Below are 26,165 nucleotides of genomic sequence, written 5' to 3'. Positions count from 1 at the left end.
GATCTTAGAGTCTCCCAGACTGTCCCCTGGAGAAGGGATGGGAGCCGCAGTGCGCGCGCTCTCCCCGCCCGGTCCGGGAGTCTTGCAGGATCGCCGCCGGCTGCCGGGTGGATGGACCTTTAGCAACTCGTAGGGCGGCTGCTGATGGAGACTGTTACCCGCAGGTGTTCCCCTAACCTGGGACAGTCGCTCTGTATTTGGAGAAACCTTTGTAGGCTTTTTTGGTAAGGCGGTGGAGGCCTTCCCCTCCCCCCACAAAGCCTGCTCCCGTTAGTCTTAAGATTTTTTCCACTGCAATTTAATTACCACTCCGAAGGACCAAATTCAAAATAATGTGCCCCAGCGTTGATTAAACCAATGGCAGAAGAATGTTTCTGTGCTGTCGACTAAGAGTCATTATCTAATGTTCTTGCTCATGAGAGGGTGGCCGTTTGTGATTTTTCACTCTTTTCATCTAATTCACATGTTCCTTCATGTAAACATCTTTACAGTTGACTTCCTTCTGATCTGGCAGTTGATTTTTCGCCTAAACTTGTTTTTCTAAGAATTTAGAATGGATAAGATGAGAAATTTCTTAATGACATATTCAGCTTTAAGGCGGATACATCTGGTCAGATATACTTGTTCATATGATTACTTCGTTGTGTATGTAATTGTTAGTAGGCTATGGAACTCTTTCCAGTTTTACTGAGCTCCGTCTCTCACAGGAAAGGTGTTCAGGATAGGTTGCAAGATCATTGTCAGAAGAGCTATTTAGGGGCTGAACTGTTAATTTTACCTGTAGCATAATATAGTAAATAAAGGCTCTGTGCCATTGTGCTAACCTGAGCTGGATTCCTATCGCTGCTGGTTGGTTGTTGAGGGGCCCTGGGCAATTTTCTGGGGCCTGATTCCCAATATACTCCTCTTGAGCAGCCTCAAGATAATACCCATGTCATAGGATTCTTGTATGTCGCATAAGATAAATGCATGCATAATGATGGATTTACCAAGCCCACCCAGACTTGCCTAGTAGCATAGTATTGAATGCCCCATATCTTGAAATAAAGGAGCTTGCTTGAATGACTATTTCTAAACTTCTCATCTGTGCTTTTAGTTACACGGAATAGTACTTTCTTCGTGTAGCCAGCCATAACATCGAACTGCTCCAGTTACCTGCTCTACCTGGCCAACACCTGCCTTTCCATGAGCAGTGGTGCCTTTTTGCCACCCCAGCTCCTAATTACAAACTATCGCAGATGAAGGCTCTCCCTTGTTTTTTGTTTTTTTAAGATTTATTTATTTATTTGAGAGAGCGAGCGAGGAAGAGAGCAGCAGAGGGAGAGGGAGACCCGCTGAGCTGGGAGTCCCATGTGGGGCTCCATCCCAGGACCCGGGGATCATGACCTGAACCGAAGCACACGCTCCATGGACTGAGCCACCCCGGCACCCCAAGGCTCTCTTCCTACTAACTAGCCACCCACATTTGACTCTGAGCACTCCTCTGCTGGTAGTTGGGCTTCCTCTGTCTTTTCCTTGTGCCAGTGTTAACTCAGGACACCTTCTGTCACTGTGTGTGCCACCTTAAATGGAAATTATGTGTTTAGGTATTTCCTCTTGTATTATGTTATGAACTATGGAAGTGGAACTCTGTTTTTTTTTTCCATGTTTCTTTGCCCAGTGCTTAGACACAATATGGTGAAGACTATGCATGGAGTTTTGCAGTGGTTGAGATGCTACATTTCAAACCTGTAAATTTCCTGGGGAAAAAAAAAAAGCTGTGGACTATTTGGATGTACTACATCTTACTTGGGAAAATAAACTACCATCTCTCATTGGCGTCCTTTAATATTTTTAAAAAGTGTGAAGGCAAAGGGCACCTGGGTGGCTCAGTTGGTTAAGCGACTGACTCTTGATTTTGGCTCAGGTGATGATCTCAGGGTCCTGGGATGGAGCTGCACATTGGGCTCTGCGCTCAGTGCAGAGTCTGCTCGAGGATTCTCTCCTCCCTCTGTCCCTCCCCCTGCTTGCACGCTCTATCTCCTAAAATAAATCTTAAAAAAAAAAAAATGTAAAGGCTAGTATTTCAGAAAAAGAGGCCTTCGCAAGAATCAGTGGGCAGTCTTATTGTGTACGTTCATATACAAAGTACAGTATATTTTTGCAGAGAGCCACAGCATGTGCAAAGGCTCTGTGATAGGCAGAGTCAGTTTAGAATAGCAGTGTCTTGAAGAGAGAGGCCCTTGTAGGCCGTGGGGTGGGGAAGTTTGGATTATTATAAGCTTAATGGGAAGAGTTTAAACATGGTGGGGATGTGCTGTAATTTATGTTTTAAGAGGATTCTTGGACTGCTATGTGAAAACCATTGGAGAGGGGTGAGAGTGAAGGAGAACCATCAGGAAGTGTCTGCAGGCTTATAGGGGAAAGGTGGCTTGTGCAGTGGTGCAGCGGAGATGGAGAGCAATCGAGTCCACAGATATTTTGAAAGAACAAGAAGCGGGACTTGGGTGAGTAAGGCAGGTGAAGAGAAGGAAGAGCGGGGCACCTGGGTGGCTCATTCGTTAAGCATCTGCCTTCAGCTCAGGTCACGATCCCAGGGTCCTGCGATCGAGCCCTGCATCGAGCCCTGCATCGGGCTCCCTGCTCAGCGGGAAGCCTGCTTCTCCCTCTCCCACTCCCCCTGCTTGTGTTCCCTCTCTAGCTGGCTATCTCTCTCTCTCTCTCTCTCTGTCTGTGTCAAATAAATAAATAAAATCTTTAAAAAAAAAAAAAAAAGAAGAAGGAAGAGTCCAGGATGATGTCAAAGGTCCCATGAATGGTGGGGCGGGCCACTTCCTGAGGAAAGGAAGACTGGAGAAGGAGCACTGAGCAGGTAGAATCAAGAGTATAGGGATTTTTTAAAAAACAGCTTTACTGAGGTGCAGTTTTTTTAAAAAAGATGTTATTTACTCATTAGGGAGAGGGAGCGAGCATGAGCCGGAGTGGGGGGCGGGTCAGAGGGAGAGGAGAAGCTGACTCCCCACTGAGCAGGGAGCCTCGACATGGGACTCCATCCCAGGACCCTGAGATCATGACTCAAGCTGAAGGTAGACGCTTAACCAACTGAGCCCCCCAGGCACCCTCTCAAGGTGTAATTTATAGACCATAAGTCTTATACATTGATTTCAGTGTACAATTCAGTGATTTTTAGTAAATTTACAGAGTCGTGCAACCATTGCTGTAATTCAATTTTAGCACGTTTCCATTACCCCCGGAAGATTCCTATGCCCATTTGCAGTTCCTCCTTGTTGCTACTCCCTTCCCTAGGCGACCACTAATCTACTGGCCATCTCTACAGATTCACTTGTTCTGGACATGTAATATGAATGGAATCATACAATATGTGGCCTTTTGTGTGGCTTCTTCTGCTACGTTATGTATTTCTCAGGTTCACCCTTACTGTCGTATATATCAGTACTTTGTTCATTGTATGGCTAGACCATATTTTGTTGATGGATGTTTGGGATGCACTAAGTTTGAGACACCTATGGCAGATATGGGCAGATGAGTCAAGTAGGTATTTGCATGAATCTGGACCTCAGAGGGGAAGGTTTGGGCAGGCATTATAAATCCAGGGTCATTAGCATGAAGATGGTATTTGTAAGTTGTAGGAATGGGGAGATGACCAAGGATAGAAAGAGAACAAAACTTGGTGCCAGGGAATGGCAATATTTGGCAATAGGATAGAGGAGGATTAGCCGGCAGAGGAGACGGAACAGTGGAGAGGTAGAAACCAGCACAGGGCTGGTGGGGCCAGAGGAGGGTATGGGCTGAAAGGAGGCTGTTTTGCGAAGTAGGGAATGGTCTGCTGCACAATACTGCTGAGGTAGAAAGTCCACTGACGTTGGAAACTTGGAAGTTGTGGTGGCCTTGGGAATATCGGAATGGGCGCAGAATGACCAGAAAGTGAAGTAGCGGATACCATGGGATTCTTAGAAATTCACCAATAAATGAAAGATTCAGGTTTAAAGAACATGTTGTACCTACAGTTCAGTTTCTTTCCTCTATGATATTTGCCATTTTGCCTGAGGACACACAACTTGGTTAGCTAACTACAGCATTCTCAGTGTGTTTAACGGTATCACATTGCTCTATATTTTACTGTCTTTTCAGACTGTGTACTAGTGAAATACTAGCCTCGTATATCAGGATTGTGTTTGGTTGTGAGTAGCAGAAAACTTGATTGAACGGTGGCTTAGATCAGCTCTTCTGTGCAGAAAACATCGAGTCCAGGGTTGACGTGGTGCCTTCTTAAAGTCATCTCTGGCTTCAGCTGCTATGTCTTTCTACTTACCCACAAAAGTCGTACACCCAGGATGGCTTTTGCCTCTTGCTTGCCACACATGGCTTCACCTCCAACATCAAACCTTTGTTCCAGGCAGAGAGAGGGGCAGGAGTAAAGGGCAAGAGGCCTGGGCCAGAGGAGTCTACCTCCTTTCAAACGGCTTTCCTGGAGGCCCCACCACCAGCTTCTACTGACCCCTCATTGCCTAGAGCTGTTAGCACTATCCTGAGCAAAATTTGGGTTCCCTTAGTATGGAAAAGGGGACAAGGAATTTTAGGGTAGGTGCCTGCCACGCTTTAAGTAGATCTTCATCAGATGAAGACTAAAGAAGGAGGGCAAATCAGGACCCTAAGGCGTCCCTTTTGAGAAAATGCCAAAGTATGGAACTTGGTGCCAGATCAAGGGAACCATTGAACATTTCCATATCTTGTGGAATATTTCTCAAAGTTGTAATTTGTTTGAATAAACTGATAGATTGACCTACAGATTTTTTTTGTTAATGAAAGAATAAAAACAAAACTTGACATAAGCATGCACTCGTATTGCGTCCATTGTCACGTATAAATGATGGATATTTTCATGAAGTCAAATGAGTGCAGCATTCCGTGCTGTTCTTTGTTTCCTTCTGTCACCTTGGAGACAAAAAGAGGAAATGGTTGCTGTTGGAGCCAGGATGAGACCGTATTGGTCTCAGGCTTTATAATAGCTGCAGTGGTTCATACATAATGAATGCATCTAGCCACAGGAAAAAAATAAAAGAATTCGTCAAAGAATATACAAGGTCAAGAAGAATAAAATGGTGATTGCTTGGGCCCTGGCGTCACCACCCCATGTCCAGGCTCTACACATGGAGGCGTGGAGCTGTAAGGGCAGCGGCTGGGTGGGGGATTGGTGGGTGATTGGAGCTTAGTAGCTAAACAGGCACCTGGTGGATTTCTGGCCACACTGATTTCAAACAGTGCACTCTTACATCCTCATTTTTTAAACTTTTTTTTTCCCCTATCATATTTTCTTCTAGAATATTTCCAATCCTCTAACATAGTCTAGTTGTAAAGGATTGGATCACTAAAGAGGTTGCTCTGGTTAATAGCATTGACCTGCTTTTCTTTAGCTTTTATAAATGCCCTACAGTAGGAAGGACCACCTGCATTCAGAATTACCAGCAGGCAACAATATTTAGTGAGCGGCTTTGTAAGTTTTACTCCTAGAATTAATTTTGTCAGTTAAGAGGAATCCTGGCATTTTTGCTTCTTTTCTGCTCCGTGCATTTGTCTCCCTCAGAATCCAAGAGGACCAGAACTGTTTGTCTTTTGTCTACCACAGTGCCTGGCCCAGGAGCCTTGCTAAATATTTGAGTTGCATTGCTGAGTGAGTTTGTGCACGGTTGTTTTGTGGACACATGTCCACTGTAGCTCTGGGCCGGGAATGCTCTTGTGTCCTTGAGTAGCTCCCTCATTTCTTTCTTGATTCACTTTTAGATACTTTCTCCACTGTGAGAATGTAAGATGGATCCAGAAGAGCAGGAACTCTTGAATGATTACAGATACAGAAATTACTCTTCGGTGATAGAAAAGGCTTTAAGAAATTTCGAGTCCTCAAGTGAATGGGCGGATCTCATATCTTCACTGGGCAAGCTCAACAAGGTATGTGGGGTGTAGAGTATTTAGATTGCATGGAGGCGGGGACACAGCTGTCTTTTTATTGTTTCAAGGAATTCTCTTTATTATTACATGACATGCTGATTATAACAATTAGAAAATGCTGATAAGAAAATCTACCCATAATTCTGTAATTCTAGTTACCTGCTGTTAACCTGGTCAGTATACTTCCTTCCTTCCAGCTTTTTTTTTTTTCCTTCTGGGCACAGAATTATACTGTGGATGTAGTCGATGGAATAGCTGAACAGTCTTTTTCTCAACTATATTCACGTCTAAATAAGATAAACTTGAAAATTGACCAATCAGTTATTCAAAGATAAATTATCTTTTTTTTTTTTTTAAGATTTTATTTATTTGAGAGAGAGAAAGTGGGGGGAGGTGCAGAGGCAGAGGGAGAGAATCCCAATCAGATTCCCCGCTGAGCGTGGAGCCCAACGCAGGGCTGGATCCCAGGACCCCAAGATGAGGACCTGAGCTGAAACCAAGAATCAGAGGTTCAACCGACTACACCACCCAGGCGCCCCAAAGATGAATTCTCTTTCATGTGCTACTTAGGATTTTTATGGTTTTTTCTTCTTTGGTCTATTTTTTGGCCATTTGACTGCTGATGGGTAACTCATGGAAGACCAGGGGATGACATAAATACTGAAATCTGCCCAGAAATTGTGAGTGTGTTTGGATGAGGAGAAAAGGGTCTGGTCTAGGAAGATCAAAACTGGTCACATGCAGGCTTGACCTTGTGTTCTGTAGACGGGACCACTGTGTGTTTCTGTCCTGCCCAAAAGGATGACCTAGTAAAGCCCAAGGCTTCTACTCTAGGTAGAAGATATTTGGGCTTGAAGACACTGTTCCCAGGCTTTGTTGTTGCCTGTCTGGGGCTCCTGCCTAGGATACCTGACTTTGGAACCCTAGTGCCATATGGGACTTGGGAGATGCCCATGCGTCCTCTTCAGCTCTCCGCTCATGAGGTCATACACACCGGGGTCTTCTAATGAAGAGAAAGAATTTCTCCATTCACCTCCTCAGGGAATGCAGGGAGGGCGTGAGGAGGGAGTGAAGAATGCCAGTAGTTACGACAGGTAGTGGCCAGGAAACTACGTGGTCTCTAGCAAGGTGTATTTACCACACGTGAGTGTCATGGCTGGCCTGTCTGGGATAGACAGAGGTACTAAAACAGCAGATAAGAGCTTGAGAGTGCTTTGGCTGTAGAGCTCCAACTCAGGAATTCGCAAGGTGAAGACAACAGTATCTTACATGAAGGTGCATCTCTTTTAGAAGGGAGAAGCACTGAAATGGGATTTAGGCATTTTCAAGTTCTTCTAGGTGTTTCAGTATTTTATTTAGTACTTGACTCTCCTGAAATCTAAAAATAGCAACTTATTTTGGGAGGGAGTGTGTTCATTTTTTTTGTTATTGTTGAGGTAAAATCCACAAAACCTAGAATTTGTCATTTAACCATTTTAGAGCGTACAGTTACATGGCTTTTACTAAGTCGGGGTGTTGTGCAACCATCACCACCAACTAGTTCCAGAACGTTTTCACCAACCCAGAAGGAAACCCTCCCATCCCCGCCCCCCCAGACCCTGGCAACCACTAATTGACTTTCCGTGTCTATGGACATTTCATATACATGCACACATACAATATCCTTTTGTGTCTGACTTCTTCCACTTAGCGTGTTTTCAGGTTCATCCATGTTGTAGCATGTATCAGTGCTTCATTGATTTTTAGAGCTGAACAATACTCCATTATATGGATACACCACATTTTGTTTATCCACTCATCTGTTGATGGACATCTGTGTTTCTACCTTTTGGCTGTTGTGAATAGTGTTGCTGTGAACATTTGTGTACAGATTTGTGTACACCTGTCTACACTTCTTTGGGGTATAGACCGAGAAGTGGAATTACTGATTCTTTGTGTAACTATGAGGAACCACCAGCCTGCTTTCTCAGAGGCTGCACTGTTTTATGTGCCCACCAGCAATGGACGAGAATTTCAGTTTCTTCATATCCTCGCTAATGCTTCAGATTTTTTTTATTTTTGTTTTGTCTTTTTTTTTTTAAAGATTTTATTTATTTATTTGAGAGAGAGAATGAGAGAGAGAGCACATGAGAGGGGGGAGGGTCAGAGGGAGAAGCAGACTCCCTGCCGAGCAGGGAGCCTGATGTGGGACTCGATCCAGGGACTCCAGGATCATGACCTGAGCCGAAGGCAGTCGTTTAACCAACTGAGCCACCCAGGTGCCCAGATTTTTTTTATTTTGATGATAGCTATTGTAGTGCTGTCTTATTGTGGTTCTGATTTGCATTTCCCTAATGACTAATAATTTGGGTATCTTTTCATGTGCTTATTGGCCATCTGTGTATCTTCTTTGGAGGAATTTCTGTTCAAATATTTTGCCCATTTTTTAAAACTGGGTTGTTTGTCTTTTTGTTGTTGATTTGTAAGAGTTCTCTACATATTCTGGATACTAGGCCCTTATTGGATATATGGTTTGCAGATATTTGTTTCCCATTCTTAGGTTGTCTTTTTTTTTTTTTATAAGATTTTATTTATTTATTTGACAGAGAGAGAGAGCGAGAGCAGAAACACAAGAAGGGGGAGTGGGAGAGGGAGAAGCAGGCTTCCTGCTGAGCAGAGAGCCCGATGTGGGACTTGATCCCAGGACCCTGAGATCATGACCTGAGCTGAAGGTAGACGCTTAACGACTGAGCCACCCAGGTGCCCCACTTAGGTTGTATGTTGTCTTTTCACCTTTTTGATTGGGCACCCTGGATGCAAAAGTTTTAAATTTCTTTTTTTTTTTTTAAGTAGGCTCCACGCCTAGCGTGGAGCCCAACATGGGGCTTGAACTCACAACCCTGAGATCAAGGCCTGAGCTGAGATAAAAGTTAGATGCTTAACTACCTGAGCCGCCCAGGCTCCCCAGAAGTTTTTAATTTTGATAGAGTCCAAGCTACCTACTTTTTCTTCTCTTGTGCTCTTGGTGTCATATCTAAGAAACCATTGCTGAATCCAAGATCATGAAGATTTTCCCCTGTATTTTCTTCTGAGAGTTTTATGTCTTAGCTCTTACATTTAGGTCTTTGATCCATTTTGAGTTAATATTTATGTGTGGTGTGAAGTAAGGTCCTGAATGTATTCTTTTGTAGGAAATCCAGTTGTCCCAGCACTATCTGTTGGAGAGACTGTTCTTTCCAAGGGCCTTGGAACCCTTGTTGAAAATCAGTAGGCCATAAGTAGATGGCTTCATTTCTGGACTTCCATTTCTTTTCCATTGACCTATCTGTCTATCCTTAGGCCAGTGCCATACATTTTGATTATTGTAGCTTTGTAGTAAGTTTTGAAATGGGGAAATGACTTTGTTGTTCCAACTTTGTTGTGCCGGATTGTTTTGGCTATTCTGGATCCCTTGAAATTCCATATGCATTTTAGGATCAGCTTGTCAATTTCTGCCAACAAGCCAATGGGATTTTGGTAGGGATTGCTGTGACTCTGTAGATCACTTGGGGAGAATTGCCATGTGAACAATATTAAGTCTTCCAAGTCCGTGAACACTGGATGTCTTCCATTTATTTAGGAACATACACATTTTGAGCTAGCTAAAATAATAAACTTGGTCAGTGCAATTCTGAAGCCATGAAGTATCCTGTTAAACAAGCCTTGTTTCAGTATGCCCGAAAAACTTCCTAAAATGTTTAATCATTTTAACCCACCTTTTAAAATGCAGGTTCAAGTACAGATGAACCCTTCTTGGAGGAGCTTTAAAAGCGTTGGCTATTCGTGCATTCAGTAGCTGTGTGAGTCCCTGCAACATGCTAGTACTGTCCCAGGCATCAGGGCACAGCAGAGAGCAAAACCAGCAAGACCCTGCCCACGTGGGGGCCAGGGGAAAGCCGGATGATAAAATATACAGGATGGTAGGTGATGAGCGTGTAGGAACAGTAATGAAGGGGGCGGTGAGCGTTGAGGACGCATTGTGATATTAAGTGGGGTCTTTAAGGAAGGCCTTGCTGAGAAGGCACCCTTTGACCAAGTGCAGAGGCTCTGGTGTGTCTGAGGCCAGTGAGGTCACACACCAAGCGAGGGATGGGGAGAGTGTAGGATTCAAGGCCATAGAGGAAGGGGTGGGGAGGGCATCCAATCTTGTAGGTCCTTTAAAACTGGAGTCTGACAGTGGCCACTGAGTCAGGGGCTGGCAGGTGCCCCGGAGGGCAGCTGAGCCAGGAGCATGGCCTGGCTTAGCATGCTAGAGCAGGTTCCAGCTGCTCTGTAGGGGGTAGAGAATGGGTGGGGGTCAGGCAAGGCAGAAACAGGGAGACCATTTAGGAGCTGTTGCTGTGACAGAGGTGGGCCAGTGGAGAAGGGTTTGGATTTTGAATATACTTCGAAGGTACAACAATTTGTGTATGGATCAAATTTGGGATACAAGAGAAAAAGAAGAGTCAATCAAGTAGGACTCGCAGGTTTTCTTCCAGAAGCCACAAGATGCAATGGGGAGGGAGCCTGGGGAAGACCCTGCTCCATGAGGTGGGCAGGGAGACCAAGGGGTCACTTTGGGACTGGCCAGTTTGAGGTGTCTGGTCGATGTTCCCATCTGATGTCTGTAGGCAGTTGGATATGAGTGATACTGAATAAAAGTTTAAAAAAACAAATTTTTGTTATAGTCGGTACCCAATCCTGTGTAATGGCACTACTGTGTTTTCTGTGCTCGAGCTTCCTGTTTTCTGTTGCTATGTATGATTAAATGATGACCGAAAAAATTTGCAAGACATCGGTGGGATGAGGTGACACTGTCGGTCTTTGCCTCAGCCCTGCCTCTGACAGCTAACATTCCGAGAGAGCATACCATGTGCTAAGGACTTGATGTGCATTATTTTATATTGCAGCGTATCTGGAGATTGGTCTCAGACTAAGCAACTTCTGCAAGATGAGAGCCAGCAAGTGCAGAGAGGGTTCAAACCCCGGCTGCCTGGCTGCCAAGCCCATGCTCTTGAGCTTTTTTCATGTCACTATCTGTGTGTCTCACATAAAGGGACAGGAATACACCTTTTTGATGTCAGGGGCACCGTCTTCACTATCCAAATGAAGCAGGTACAATGAATTACTAAGACTCATTTTACTGACGAAGGTTAACTAACTTGCCTGATGTCGCATGGCTGCTAAGTGGTTGTTATGGGTTGAGTTGTGTCCTCCAAAAAAAAAATATATTGATGTCCTAACCCCCAGTGTCTCAGAGTGTGACCTTATTTGGAGATCGGGTCTTTACAGAGCTAATCGAGTTAAAGTGAAGTCATTAGGATGGGCCTGATCCACTCTGACTGGAGTCCTCATAAAAAGGGGCAGTTTGGACACAGACACAGATGTGCATAGAGGGACAACGCCATGTGAAGAGGAAGGCAGAGATCTGGCTGATGCGATTATAAGGCTAGGAACAGGTGAGATTGCCGGCAAACTACCAGAGGCAAGAAGAGCAGTCTGGAATGTATTCTCCCTCGCAGCCCCCAGAAGGAACCAACCAGCTGACACCTTGATCTTGGACTTCCGGCCTCCAGAGCTGAGAAACAATCTGTTTCTGTTGTTTAAGCCGTCCAACATGTGGTGCCATGTTACCGCAGCCTGGCAAACTGATACAGTGGTAGGACCAAGATATATTGAACACCTGGGTGCTGGGGATACGGCACTGAACACAAGTTCATAAGGCTTTGTTGGCAGAAGACAGACAATGAATAAATATGTGATATCAGCTGCTGGATGCTAAGGAAAAATAAAGCAGGCAAGGGAACTAGGGTAGGGAGGAAGGAAGATCGGGTGTTAGTTCAGACAGGAATGGCTCTGATAACATGACATTTGAGATTTGAGCAGAGGCCTGGATGCAGTGAGCGAGCTGGCGGGGAGACCATCTGGGGTGTGGGCCTGTGTCCAAGGTACAGTAGGGGGCGGGTGTGGTTGGGGTGGAGCGGTGATAGGAGCCGAGGGAGGAGAGGTAGCCAGGGCAAATCACACAGTCTTGTTCCACAAGGGAGGAACGACCACTGAGCAAGGTGCCCGCTGCCTTCGTTACCTGCTGGAAGCATCCCTCTGGCTGATGCGTGGGCAGTGAGCCTGAGCGTGGGAGCCTGCTGCGGTGGCAGTGGGCAGCTTTTGCAGCTAGATCAGAGGTACTGGGGCAGAGGATTTGGGAATGTGCTGGATGGAGCAAGCCCCAGTCAGTGTCGGCATTCACTTATCTCCTGGGAGACTCACAACTTCTGCATTCAGGGAACCTGATGAGAGTTGATGTGAATAAGGAGGTTAAGGCTTTGGCAATGGTCAGATTGCTTGGACTTATACATGTACACAGAAATTCAGTGAGTAAATTAGTGACGAATTAGTAAAAGACCTTTATAGTGTGAATAGAAACACTATTGTAGGTTAATAGTAAGGTTAGGTCAAGATGTTTTTTAATTGAGGTAGGTGATTGTTGGTAATAAAACATTAATCATAGACAAGAACGGAAGGCTCATCTAGCTCAACTCTTGGATGAGAAAATTGGGCCCCAAGAGGTCTTGGTTTGTTAGACTATGAGTTCTAATTATATCAGTTTTTAAATTTTCGGTATCATCTTCTGAATTTCATGTATTAGAGAAAAGTTTACCTTTTATGGCTTTCAGGTATAGCAACATGAATAGGGTAATTTTTGCCTAATTGTTTATCTGAGACTTCAAGCCATCATCTTTCACTATTATTTTTAGATAAATTTTAATTAACAAGTACAGATTGAGCCCTGGCAAACCCAACCACTTGCCAAGCCTGGGTTACAACTTTGAATATGGAAACGGAGCATAGTAGAAATGAATAAACTCTGTGCATTTAAAAACCAGAGGATAGTAGAAATGAATAAACTCTGTGCATTTAAAAACTTTATCTATGGGGCACCTGGGTGGCTCAGTCGTTAAAACGTCTGCCTTTGGCTCAGGTCATGGTCCCGGGGTCCTGAGATCAAGCCCTGTGTTGGGCTCCCTGCTCAGCAGGGAGCCTGCTTCTTCCTCTCCCTCTGCTCCCCCCACATTTGTGCTTTCTCTCTGTCAAATAAATAAATAAAACCTTTTTTTTTAAGATTTTATTTATTTATTTGACAGAGAGAGAGACAGCGAGAGAGGGAACACAAGCAAGGGGAGTGGGAGACGCTTAACGACTGAGCCACCCAGGCGCCGCTAAATAAATAAAATCTTTAAAATAAAAACAAAACCCAAAAAACCTGATCTTTGAAACTCCTTTTTAAAAAACGTCATAATGGTCCTTAACGAAGCACCATTTTTTTTGCTGCTTTTTTTCAGCACCCTGCTGTTTCATGAAATGGCCAGAAAGCAGGTGACATGAATAGCAAGAGAAATAGGAGGTGCTGGGTATTGTTAGTTTCAGCTTCTCAAGTCTTAGCGCTTAAGGACAGTACCTCCTTGTTAACGCAGAGCCTCCTTGTGGCATTTCAGAGTTAGCGCTGCATTATTTCCAGAAGAACGTGGGCTGGAGATGGGAGACCAGGTGAACTGTTCTGGTCTACAGCTGAACTGATCAGCTTAGGGACCTCTGTACCTGGAAACTCCATGAGTCTGAGCTGGATTCTGATTCTTACCCTAACCCTGTCAACTACTTTTCTCTGTTAGTATTATTAGTTCAGATAAAGCTTCTTTAGTCTGAGGTCTGTATTAGTTAGCTAAGCTGTCATAGCAAAATCCCACACACTCGGCGACTTAACAGAAATTAACTTTTGCACAGTTCTGGAGGCTGGAAGTCCAAGATCAAGGTGCCAGCCGATTTGGTTTCTTCTGAGGCCTCTCTCCTTGTCTTGTAGGTGGCCACCTTCTCCCTGTGTCCTCATATGGTCTCTCCACTGTGCATGTCTAGGTCTTAATCTCCTCTTACAAGGACATCAGTCATATTGGACATCATCTAGACATTTTACCTTAATTGCCTTTCCAAAGGCCCTGTCTCCAAATAGTCACATTGTAAGGTACTGGGCGTGAGGGTTTCAACATAGGAGTTTGGGGGACACAATTTAGCCTGTAACAGGGTCTGACAATGAAGTGCAGATTGTCTCTCCATATACCAGTTCTTTCAAAAAGCTTATTTCTGATGGAATCCCAGATGGTTTTCCATCACACCCCTTATGGAATGGTAGAGCGTTACTTCTTTGATCTTATTTTTACTGCCCTGCAACATCATGAAGAACTTCACTGCTGGCACGTGTGGTGATTGGATGTGTGCCAAGAACTTCCCGACTGTCTCAGTTTGTGTGGACTGCTGTAACAAAACACCCGAGACTGGATTCGGAATAGCAGGCCTTCCTCTCTCACGGTTCTGGAGGCTGGGGTTCAAGATCAGGGCACTGGCAGTCAGGGTCTGGTGTGGGCTACTTCCTGGTTCACAGATAGTTGTTCCATTGTGTCCTCACATGGCGGAAGGGGCCAGGGAGCACTGTGAGGTCCCTTTTATAAGGGCACTAATCCCAATCGTGAGGGCTCCACCGTCATGACCTAATTGTCATGACCTAATTGTCCCCCCAACTTCCGCCTTCCCCCAGTGCTATCATACTGCAGGACGCAAACATTCAGACGATAACACCAATGATTCGTGTCCCATCTGACTTTACCTCACAAGCTCTGCACCAGCTTTCTCGTAGGGGCTTTGTTGTGGGGTATCTTTTGGGGGGGGTGTTGTCCTTCCAGTTGGCCTTTCCCATATGTCTCCTTATGTCCTCCTCCCCAGCCTCTTCCTCTTTCCCATGAGATGAGATTTATTTTTTTTATTTTTTTAAGATTTTACTTATTTATTTGCCAGAGAGAGAGAGCAAGAGAGCACAGCAGGGGGAGTGGCAGGCAGAGGGAGAGGGAGAAGCAGGCTCCCCGTGGAGCAGGGAGCCCGATGCAGGGCTCAATCCCAGGACCTCAGGATCATGACCTGAGCCAAAGGCAGATGCTTCACCAACTGAGCCACCCAGGCGCCCCGTGAGATGTGATTGAAATCACTGCTCCTGATCCCCCTGGACCAGACTCCGTCCAGCCGGTGACCTGGGGCAGGACCTGAGCCCCTCCCAGCCTTCACTGTTGATGAATTGCAGCTCTGAGCCTGTGATGCCTGGTTCCTTCTTGTCACCTCACTGTGAGGGGCCTTTTTTTTTTTTTTTAAGATTTTATTTTTATTTGACACAGAGAGAGAGAGAGAGAGAGAGAGCATAAGCAGGGGGAGCAAAAGGCAAGCAGAGGGAGAGGGAGAAGCAGGCTTCCCGCTGAGCAGGGAGCCCGACGCGGGGCTCGATCCCAGGACCAAGAGCCGAAGGCAGACGCTTAACGACTGAGCCACCCAGGCACCCCAGAGGGCCATTTTGTTAGAGTGATACCTCAGTTTGGGGCAGTTGTTCTAGTTGTTTCCCAGCGATCTTCTGCTGCCACATATGGCAGTGACCCAAGGGTAGAAGCAGGTACGTGTGGTGTTAGGGTCCTTCTAGAAGGATGTGGCCTGAATGCCTTCTGGGGAGAGACCCAATTGGAAGGTTGTCTGTGGCAATTACTGATTCTTCACGTGTCAGCAAAGTAGAACTGTTTCTTTGCAGGACGGTGGTAAACACCAGGCCCGTTTGCTTCTGGCGGTGTGCTGGTGTCCTTGGCACCAGAAGTTAGAAGACGTAGCCAATAGGAAGTCCAGTAGCACTCCCCATCCTCCTGTGGCAGAGGCTGCCAAGTCCCTTGCCCTTCTGCCCTCCTCCTCTTGGTAGGTGACGCGTCGGGCTCAGACGGCATTATTGCTCCTTACCCTGTCCCACGTTCTCCGGAAGGAGCTGAGAATCGGCAAGGGAGTCGCTGATTCGGGCTTGTGGGAGCTGCCTCAAGCAGCTGACACGGTCCTTTTGGAAGGAACATTCCTCTGCTGAAATCAGGAGACTGATATACTTTCAGTAATTTATAGCTAGGGTAGTGTATATATTTTGCATGTCAATAGAGGATATTTTTGCTGTTCTTTGAGATCTGCTGGAGGGGTGGAAATAGTCCAGATCTGGGCAGGTGAGTTGTTCCCCCAGTAATCTAATAGCAAAAGCACATCTGGGGGGAGAAAAAGCTCATCTAGCAGAATTGAGTTTATGGATAAGGAAAGAGCTTGTTGTCTGCTTATGTTTTATAAATTCTGTCAAGAAAGTTATGGAACTAGAAATTTCACATCGGGCCATGGTAAGGAAGGTGCTATGGACTGAATTATGTCTCCCCCATCCCCACCAAACTCGTGTGTTGGAGGCCTAAGCCTCAGTGTGACTGTATCTGGAGATACATCTTCAGGAAGTAATTAAGATTAAATGAGGTCATTCATTAGGGTGGGGCCCTAATCCAATAGGTTAGTGGCCTTATAAAAAGAGGGAGAGAGCGAGACATGTCTCTCCTCCATGTGGTGAGCACACAGTGAGAAGGTGGCCGGAGAACCGAGTTAGCACCTTGATCTAGGACTTCTAGCCTCCAGAGCTGTAAGAAATAAGTTTCTGTTGTTTGAGCCACCTACTCTGTGATATTTTGTTACAGTAGGAATTAAGTTAAACTTGGCTATTTTTCAAAAAGGACAGCTGATTGAACGTGAACGCCTGTGTTCAGGCTTGTATGTGAGCCAAATACAGGCATTCCCATTTATTTATATTTTTTTAAATGGTCTTTTCCTTTTTCCTTTTTCTTTTTTATGGCTTTGCTGACATGCAATAAACTACATATACTTGAAGTATATAATTGATGAGTTTTGACATGTGTATATCCCTGTGAAACCATCATCCCTCGAAGATAATGGGCATGTATCTATCACCCCCAGATGTTTCCTCCCCTCCTTGCCTCCCCCCGTCCCTCTCTGCCCCTGTCTCCAGGCAGCACTGATCTGCTAGTTTGCATTTTCTAAAATTTTATATAAACAGAATCGTATGGTATATACCTTTTACTCCTTGGTCTGGCGTCTTTCACTTGGCCAACCAGTTTGAGAGTCAGCCAGGTGATTGTGTAGGTGGACAGTTCATCCCTTTTTACTGCTGAGTAGGATGCCATGGATGTATACCACTCATTTGTCCATTTCCCTATTAATGGACATTTTGGATTTCTTCCAGTAGATACATATTCAACTTTTTAAAACACTGGCAAATCGTTTCCCAAAGTGGTTGTATCATTTTATACCCCTCCAGCAGTGTACAGGAACTCCAGTTATTCCATATTCTTGCCAGTGCTCAGCATGGCCAGTCTTTATTTTAGCCATTTTAGTGGGAGTGTAGTGGTAGCTCCTTGTGGCTTTTGCATTTCGCATTTAAATGACCACCAGTTAGAGGGGCGCCTGGGTGGCTCAGTTGGTTAAGCATCTGCCTTCGGCTCAGGTCACGATCCCAGGACCCTGGGATCGAGCCCCATGTCGGGCTCCCTGCTCAGTGGGGAGCCTGCTTCTCCCTCTCGCCCCAGCTCCTGCACTCTCTCGCTCTCTGTCTCTCAAATAAAATCTTTAAAAAAATAAAAATAAATGACTACCAATTAGAGAGTTAGTACGTGATTACTGTAAATTTGTGTTAATCTTATAGAAATACAATACAAAGATAACCATAAGAATCTACACTACTTTATTGTATGGAGTAGGAAAAAAGTAGGATGACATATGCAACCATCCAAGTGAGGGAGGTGTGTCGTTACCCGTGTGAAAGAGGCTCATGATAAAACGGGCAAAAAAGCCTAGTTGAACAGTCATATATACCTCTAGTCTTGGATGTGGGGGAGACAAAATGGGGGGCGGGGTTGTATGGAAGGGGGTGAGGTCTGGAAGCCCTTACTGCTGGACTGGTTTGCTTCCGGATTTTCCTGATTCTAAATGAAGCTCTCATGAACATCTTCGTGCACGTGGCTGATGTTGCCAGTGCGCATCGCCAGAGGTGGAGAAGCTGTGTCCGTGGGCATAGAGCTAACCCCTTGGTCGCACGCGTCTGCGATCCGCTCGTTGTCTGCACTGACACCACGGCCCTTACACGGCTGCGCTTCAGAGTGTGTCTGTCCCCAGGACTGGGTTCTCTACACCGACCTAACCCTCCTCTGTTTCAGAGTCTTTCTACTGTTGCCAGGCTGTTTTCCTCCAATGAACTTTAGAATCATTTGTGAAGTTACATCTTGGGGGGGTGTTGATTGGCGTGAGGTAACAAGGACAGCATGTTTGGGAAAGAAGAGACATCTGTATGCAGTTGGCCCTCCCACATGGAAATGTGGTCATTCTCTTCATTGGGGAAAAGGTATTCACTTTGTCCCAAAGAATTGAGTCATTTTTCTTACGTAAGTCCTTCCGGTTTTCTAAATACACTGGATATTCTGTGCATGTATTTTGCTGCTGTGAATGGGTTTATTTCCCACTCTATGTTTTAACTGGTTGTTGGTGTGTAGAAAACGATTAAGTTACAGAATTTAGAAACTGGCCATCTTCATGAATTTATTTCTAATTTTTTTTTCACCTAACGGTTTTGAGTTCTGTGGCTAGACAAGCGTGCATATCATCAACCAATACTGAATTTGTTGTTTTTTTTTTCCTGGTATTTTGCTAGCATTTTCTGGAACAGTGTTCAGTAATGATGGTACTTGCAGTGTATTAGTTACAGTGATGTCAGCTGCTGTAGCAAAGCCATCCAAAAACCCAGGCCACCAGTAAGATAGAAGTTTCTCTCTCCTCTGTCAGTTCAGCATGGTGTTCCAGATTGGGCAGCTCTCTTCCCCATGGTTATTCCAGAGACTCAAGCCTGGGACTCTGCCATTTTTAACACATGGCTTCCAGAGTTGCTCTGTTTGCTGCCCATATAGGAGCATGCATAGATCTTAATGGCACACATTCCCTCCACTCATATCTCAAAGGGGAAAAATATTCTCTGGTGGAGCAACCAGGGCCTGGCTACCACTTTTACCACAGAAGCGGGGAGCATGATTCGGATGGACATTGCAGTCCCTGCCCCCACCTGGTGCGCACTGATTTTGATGGGGGCGCCTCCTGTCTCAATGATTATCTCAGACCTGCAGGCCCATCGGATTGCGGTCCCCTGAAACATCAGTTTAGTCTTTATTTACTAATTTAAATGACTGCTTATCTTTATATGGCCAGAAAGTATGCCATTTCATTACCTGATCGGTTGGTAGTGCTGAATTGCTTTTCTCAAAGCCACACAGTTCTGCCTTAACATTTTATTCTTGTGTTTTTGGTGATGATGGTACTCAAACTGATTCTCCCGATGCCTGAGATCGGCCTCGGAAGCAAATCTGCTGGAAAGTACGATAATTCAGATGTTGTGGAGTGAAGGAAGGAGAGAGCTCTCGGGTTCACGTTCAGGCTCACCACTTCTTCTGAGGTTGAGATGCACGTGCTGGTTGTCTACCCCACTGTTCACCCTCCGCCTTCTCAGTTATGTCTAGGGGTCAGGTGGCGAAGCGCTGCAGGGTGGGAGCGCCCATCTCCCAGCCTCAGCAGTCAGTGTTACTGTTCCAGGACTTCTTCCTAGTAATTCCGTTTTCCTTGGCAGAGATTGATTCAGACATGAGCATGTGACCTTTCCTGACCTATGAGTTGTGGCCAGCTGGCTTCTGGAAAGGGTTTCCTCTAATACAGAGAGGAAAGGAACAAACACTTGACTTTTTTTGTTCCTCTCTTTAATTGCGGGAGAATGTAATGCCTGATGTGCGGCAGACATCTGAGGCCACAGCAGGGAAAGGCCGAGGATAAGTCAACTCACCATGAGGAGCATGTAAGCACGAAAAGGCTCATCCTTTTAGGATGTCACTGAGCCCTTACATTAGCCAAATATAGGAATGTGCTCTCCCAGACCAGTTGCTTGGCCTTGGCACCGTTGACCTTCCGTGATAGGGCAGGGAGTGCTGTCCTGTGCATTCTAGGATGTTCATCAGCATCTTGGCCTTTGTTCGCTAGATGCCAACCCCCATTGTAACAGCCAGAAATGCCTCCAGACATTGACTGATGTCCCCCAGGGGCAAAACTACCCCAGTTTGAAAACCGCTGCTCTAGACTTTTGGTTGTGAGGGGATACATTTCTTTGTTTCGATTTTGTATAGTTGGGTGAGCTATGCTTTACAGCCCAATGCTGGGTAACTGACTCTACAATGTCAGACCATCCTTAACCCACAGGAACCCGTTTCCTCTGTGGGCAGAAGCAGGGACACTTGTTTCTCAACAGTAAAGGTGTTTGTCCTTAAAAGATGCAGCATGGCACCCTCACCATCTGCATTGGCATGGTTCTGGCTGGAATCAAGATATGTACAGAGAAACTGCGGAGGATTTTGTCTCCCCGCCCTGGTTTCATCCTCACTGCACAAGCCCTGTTGTGTTTCTGAGGAGGTAGTGTTCCTTCAGCACCTGCTTTATGCTCGCCTTGTGTTCAGCGTCTTGGTTCTAGGTGGCCCGGGCAGTTTTATAGCGGTTGGGTTCTGGAAAGCGGAGCCAGCTTGGGCTTGAAGGGATCTGGAGAGAGCCAGGCTTTCATGCCTCAGTCACCATTCCCGGGTGCCTTGTTAGCAGCCTTCTTCCTCCCATCATTGTTCTTTAACTGCTCCCTGCTTCTATGCAGAAAGCTTATCTCCGGGACCCGGATGGATTCAGATCAGAGTGAACAGGCAGAGCAGTGTTGAAGTGTGTTCTTCACCTCCCAGCTACGACTCTGAATTAGTTCCTTGCTGTACATGCAGGTCACATGATCCCAGCTCCCAGTGCGGCGCCTGAGGCTCTGGACTGGCAGAACCAGAGCACTCGGGGAGGATGCGTCCTGAGCTCCACACAGCCATTCTGAACCCACTTTGCTACAACACCGAGGATTGGAAAGTGTGGCTCTGGAGATCTCAAGAAACCTGCTCTGCGCAGGAGGAGATAACATTTAGTCTTATTTGAGTGTGCCAGTTCTGTTTTTCTGGGTGTGAATTTTAAAGAATATTGAGTTCTACCAGTAGAACTTTTGGGACTGAAGCCTGTTTGGGATTTGTAATGATATAAAGATATTCTTGCTGCTTTTCTGGCTCTGACTTTAACAAGTTGGTTTCCATATAATAGGCTTTTGGTTTGTTTGTTAAATATATCTTTTGTATGTGGGTTAAAATACATTTAAACAGCAGAAAAGAAGGTGTGTCCAGACAGCGAGTCATTTAGTATCTTAATGATACGCTCACTTTTATGAGATCTTCTGGTTTGCGGTTATAAGTTCTTAAGTATTTTCGTATTCTCTGCATCACGTATGTGTCACTGTTTAGTCCTGAAGGGCACGTTTGCCCCACATGTTCATTTCCTTTAATGTGGTTCGCTATCGAACGCTGCTGCCTTGACCGCCTCCCGCCCTTGTCCGTCATTCCAGCCTCTTAGCTCATAGCCCCCAAAATAGAATGATTCCCTTTAGTGAGCCCCTGTTACAAGCTTGTCACTCATTCTTTCTCGAACCTATAATCCCCCGCAGCTGGTGCTGTTCAACCCCTTTTACTGGTGAGGACACTGAGGGAAGCTCAGGCTTGCTTGAGGCTTCCTCGTTCAGCGTACCCTGTTCAGCTCAGCCGGCACGGCTGCAGAGCCCACGTACAGGTACATGGCTGGGAGCGCGGGCTAGGGACCTGCACTGCAGTGGGAAAAGGGTAAGATGTAAGGCTGGAAACATGGAAGGCATTACCGCTAGCCATCTAAAGTTTCTGTGTGGGAAGACAGGGAAGATTGTTATTAGTGGTGAGAGGGAGTGGTTTCTACAATAGATGTTGTAATAAACTCACAAGGGGAAAAATAAAGAGCAATATTTGGACATGTGTATTGCAGCTTGCCAAAGTAGCAATGCTATGTTGTGGTTTGTTTGGGGTTTGTTTGGGTATTTTGTTTTTAAGAGAGAGGGAAGGGGCAAGGGGGGAGAGAGAGAGAGAGAGAGAGGAGAATCCAAGCAGACTCCACACCCAGCGCGGATTCCAACACAGGGCTCATTCCCACAACCCTGAGATCTTGACCTGAGCCGAAATCAAGAGTCAGACGCTTAACCTAGGTTAAACCATCCAGATGCCCTGTCATGTTTTGTTTCTGTCTTTTTTTTTTTAAAGATATTATTTATTTAATTAACAGAGAGACACGCAGCGAGAGAGGGAACACAAGCAGGGGGAGTGGCAGAGGGAGAAGCAGGCTTCCGCGGAGCAGGGAGCCCGAGGCGGGGCTCAATCCCAGGACCCTGGGATCATGACCTGAGCCGAAGGCAGACGCTTAACGACTGGGCCACCCAGGCGCCCCACCCTGTCATGTTCTAAGAAGGAGTTTCCTGACCCAGTGTGGAGATTCCCAAGTCCTCTCAACCGAGAGCCGGGACCCGGTGTTCGTGTCAGATGGGTACAGAGGCGTGCAATCCTTGTGAATCGGATGCCCTGGGGAAGTGGGAATAGCGTGAACACCCGGGATGTTTCAGCTCCTTTCAAGCCTCGCCTGCCCGACCAGGTCCCCGTGCGCAGGGAACCTGTGCTGGGCTGGGCAGCGGAGGAAGGGTGGCCCCAGCTGCAGCACTCTGCTCTCCACGACACATCCCCTGCCCCTGCCTCGCTTTGTCATGAGTTAGACCAGCAATGCGTTCCCTCCACAGCAGAGCCAACTCTGGTTCAGCTGAGAAAAAGGAGTTTCGCAGACGGCGCCTCAGAGGCGTCGGCCCAGGGCTTGTGGTGTCGGGGCCGTCGTGCTCGCGGACGTGCGGTCGGTGGCGGCCGTGGGTCCCCCTGCTGTCGCCGCCCTGGCCCGGCCTGGGGTAGCCCCCGGGCCGCGCTTGTAAAGCCTCCCCCGGTGTGTGTGCTCCGCCTTCGGTGGGGCTCCTAGCAGGCAGCGCGGTAAGAAAGTGTGAGTTAGTATTAGCTCCGGCAGTAAGTAGAGCCGATTCGAAAGGAATGAAAATAATTGTAAGACATTTTTAAAAGCAAAACATGTATTCTGATGCGTCTCCACCTCATGTGGAAGGTCGGGTGAAGCAGAGAAGGCTGCGCCCTGCCAGCAGCTTCTCTGCAAGCCGAGGTCGTGGCGGCGGGGGGTGGGTGTTGGGAGGCAAGAGGTGACCGCTCGGCCGGGCGCGGCTCGGCAGGTTTGCGCTCCGCCGGCCGCGGATGCGACGGCGCCACTGAGCCGTGTGTCAGTCCGGGACCTTCTTAAGAAGCAAGTGCTCACTTCCAGGGGGAATGGGTGGGTGTCGCTCACTGCCCCAGTTAAACAGGAGCAGACTTCATGGGTTCTCTGTGAAATCCCCACTGCCTGTTAGGGCCCCGTTGCTGCTCCTGTCTCTTGCCGTCCCCACCCCGCCCTCCCAAGCTGGCACGGTGGCCGAGTCACTGCCATTTCCGGTGGGACATGACGCTCTTCACCATCTCCGCCTGCAGGACTTGGCCTGCTTTCATGTGGGAAGTGCTGGCCAGTTGGTTATTCGTGTCTGTCCGGTTTTCCTTCTGTCTGAAGGGCCCCGTTGGTGTCCCTTGGCAGGGATTTAATGAGTGTTCAAGCTTGTGCCACCTGGCCAGCCTTACTCACGGTACGGCTTCGGTTTTGTGGCATGAAACGAACAGCCTTTTAAAGATGACCAACTTCCAGAAGGAAAACCTGCTGGTATTTTACCATTTGCTTCATGCGAGCCCTGCTTTTAAATTGGCTTGCTTGTGTTTCTTTATAGACAAGCATCTGGCATTCCGAAGTCAGTCTTATCACCACAAAGAGCAGGTCTGGGCGCGCTCTTCTAGGAACTTCTGAAAATCAAACGTAACTCACCCCCTTCCCATATTGTTTAATTTCTCTTTAAAATTTTTTCGATTGTGATAAGATATACTTAACATACAATTTATCTTAACCATTTTTTAAGTGTATTAAAGTACTTTCTGAGTCCGTGGTCTGCCTTTTTGGAATTTGTAACCCTGTTTCTTACACAGACCCAGTCTGCATCGTGCTGAGTCCTGCCAGATAGCATGATGTCTAAGTAAAAGTGCAGTGCAGACATTCTCATGGGTGAAGCAAAGCGAGATACCTCCTGGTCTCTATTAACGAAGCTTGGATGTGCTTCCAACCTTCCTTTCTCAAACTTATGTTTTATAGATTTTTTTATTATTTTAAGGTCAGCCTGCTGAGCCAATGCAGACAGTGAGGTCCAAACTATTATATCTTGATTATAGCTCAAGGAATGCTTTTAAAATAGTGTCATTCTTGAGGAAAATAAGGAAGGAAGGCTTATTTCTGGTTTAATCCTAGCTTTTCCTTTCTGTTTAGCACTTTTCGAAGTGATTTTGAAAACATGGCCATTTTTTCCTTCCAGATTTATGAGTTTCCTTGAGATACTTATTTTATAGCTGAAGAATATTTCTCATCCTTTTTTTTTTAGTATACATCATTTTTATTCAGTGTTTATCATATGTGTTGTATATGTAATATAAATATGTATATATATATTATAGACTCTGTATATCTGTGTCTCTCTGTCTGTGTATCTATTAGGTTTACTTGGGTTTCTGGTTTCCTAAAAAACACACCCCAAACAATGAAACTTCCCTGGAAATACCGGCTTGTCCTGCTGGAGAAGCACAGTGCCTGGATAGAGGCTGTCCAGAGCAAGGCAGCATCGGTGTGGCCCTCCCTGACCCACACCTGGGTCCCAGTCTTGGCAGCTCTCCAACAGCCAGGAGCGGGTAAAGAGGAAATCAGGAGTTTTTAAGCGCTAGAAGGTAGACTCAGTTCAGGTGGCTATTTTGCTAATTAAGGGTTAAAAACACACTCAGGGTTGCCTGGGTGGCTGAGTCGGTTAAACATTGGACTCTTGGTTTCGCTCAGGTTGTGATCTCAGGATGGTGAGATCGAGCCCTGTGTTGGGCTCCATGCTGAGCGTGGAGCCTGTTTGGGATTCTCTCTCTCCCTCTGCCCCTTCCCCCGACCCCTGCTCGCTCACGAGTTCTCTCTCTCTCTCTTTAAAAAAAAACAAAACAAAAACAAAACCACCACCAAAATCTCACACTCAGGAGAGGCTGGGCTGAGTCCCTGGGTCCCTTCAGGATTTATTTATTTATTTGTTTGTTTGTTTATTTTTTTAAGATTTTATTTATTTATTTGAGAGAGAGAATGAGATAGAGAGCATGAGGGGTGGAGGGTCAGAGAGAGAGGCAGACTCCCTGCTGAGCAGGGAGCCCGACGTGGGACTCGATCCCGGGACTCCAGGATCATGACCTGAGCCACCCAGGCGCCCCCCTTCAGGATTTATTAAAAGGAGTCCCTTTGTTCTCTGGTGAGGAAAGAGTTTTCAGTTTGTTCAACAAACAAATGTCACTCAAGAGTTCGTGGTTCTTGCAGCTCAGCTGCAGGAGCAGTTGGGTGACACGGCATTCATTTCTTTTTTCTTTTTGGGTGATAAAATATACATAAAATTTACCATTTTAACTGTTTACGAGTGTACCGTTCCGTGGCATTCAGTATGTTTACCTTGTTGTACAACCAGCACCACCATCCAAAACTGAGACCGTTCCCATTAAACACGGGCTGCCCTCCCCCCTCCCCCAGCCCCTGGTCCCCTCTGCCCGTTCACTTTCTGTGTCTGTCACTTTGACGACTCTGGGGGCCTCGTGTAAGTGGAGTCATACAGCATGTGTTCTTTTGCATCTGGCTTATTGCATTGAGTGTGGTGTCTTCGGGGTTCATCCATGTGGTAGCGTGCCTCAGGGTTTCCTTCCTTGTTAAGGCTGAGTAACAGTCCACTGTATGTATAGACCACATTTTATTGATCCATCCTTGACATTTGGCTTGACATTAGCACTGCAGTGAACATGGGTGTGCAAATACCTGTTTGAGTCCTTGCTCTCAATTCTTCTGCACATGTGCTCAGAAGTGGAATTGCTGGATCATACAGTGATTTGGTAAACAAGTCAAATATTTCATCTTTTTTTAACAATTTTATTTGTTTTTTTAAGTAAACTCTCCACCCGAGGTGGGGCTCGAACTTACGACCCCCTGATCAACAGTCATGTGCTCTGCCGACTGAGCCAGCCAGGCACCCCTAATCTTTTGAGGAGCCACCATCCTGTTTGCACCGCGATCGCACCATTTTACATTCCCACCAGCCATGCACAGCACTCAGTTTTGAAACCTCCTAGGCCAGGGCTCTTCTAAATAGAACACTTTCTTTTTGAAAAGCCGCGACAGCCATGGGCATCTGGCTTGAT

At 46.2% G+C, this 26,165-nt stretch overlaps 1 protein-coding gene across 2 annotated transcripts in view; it reads left to right on the top strand.

The window, feature by feature from the left end:
• The first annotated feature begins 5,614 nt into the window (after window positions 1-5,614).
• DOP1B (DOP1 leucine zipper like protein B) overlaps window positions 5,615-26,165 on the top strand; it is a 97,187-nt gene continuing 76,636 nt past the window's right edge. The window contains exon 1 of one of the 2 annotated variants that reach the window (XM_064579040.1): window positions 5,615-5,946. In XM_064579040.1, coding sequence (XP_064435110.1) covers window positions 5,809-5,946 — 138 coding nt within the window. In that variant the 5' untranslated portion in view covers window positions 5,615-5,808. The remainder of the gene's footprint in view (window positions 5,947-26,165) is intronic. The other variant, XM_064579045.1, reaches the window with a different exon arrangement.

The sequence above is a fragment of the Mirounga angustirostris genome, unplaced genomic scaffold (assembly GCF_029215605.1).
Source record: "Mirounga angustirostris isolate CCGP_5_RB_7025 unplaced genomic scaffold, mMirAng1.0.hap1 SCAF_1, whole genome shotgun sequence".
NCBI lineage: Eukaryota > Metazoa > Chordata > Mammalia > Carnivora > Phocidae > Mirounga > Mirounga angustirostris.
This window is presented reverse-complemented; position numbering and strand designations above follow the sequence as displayed.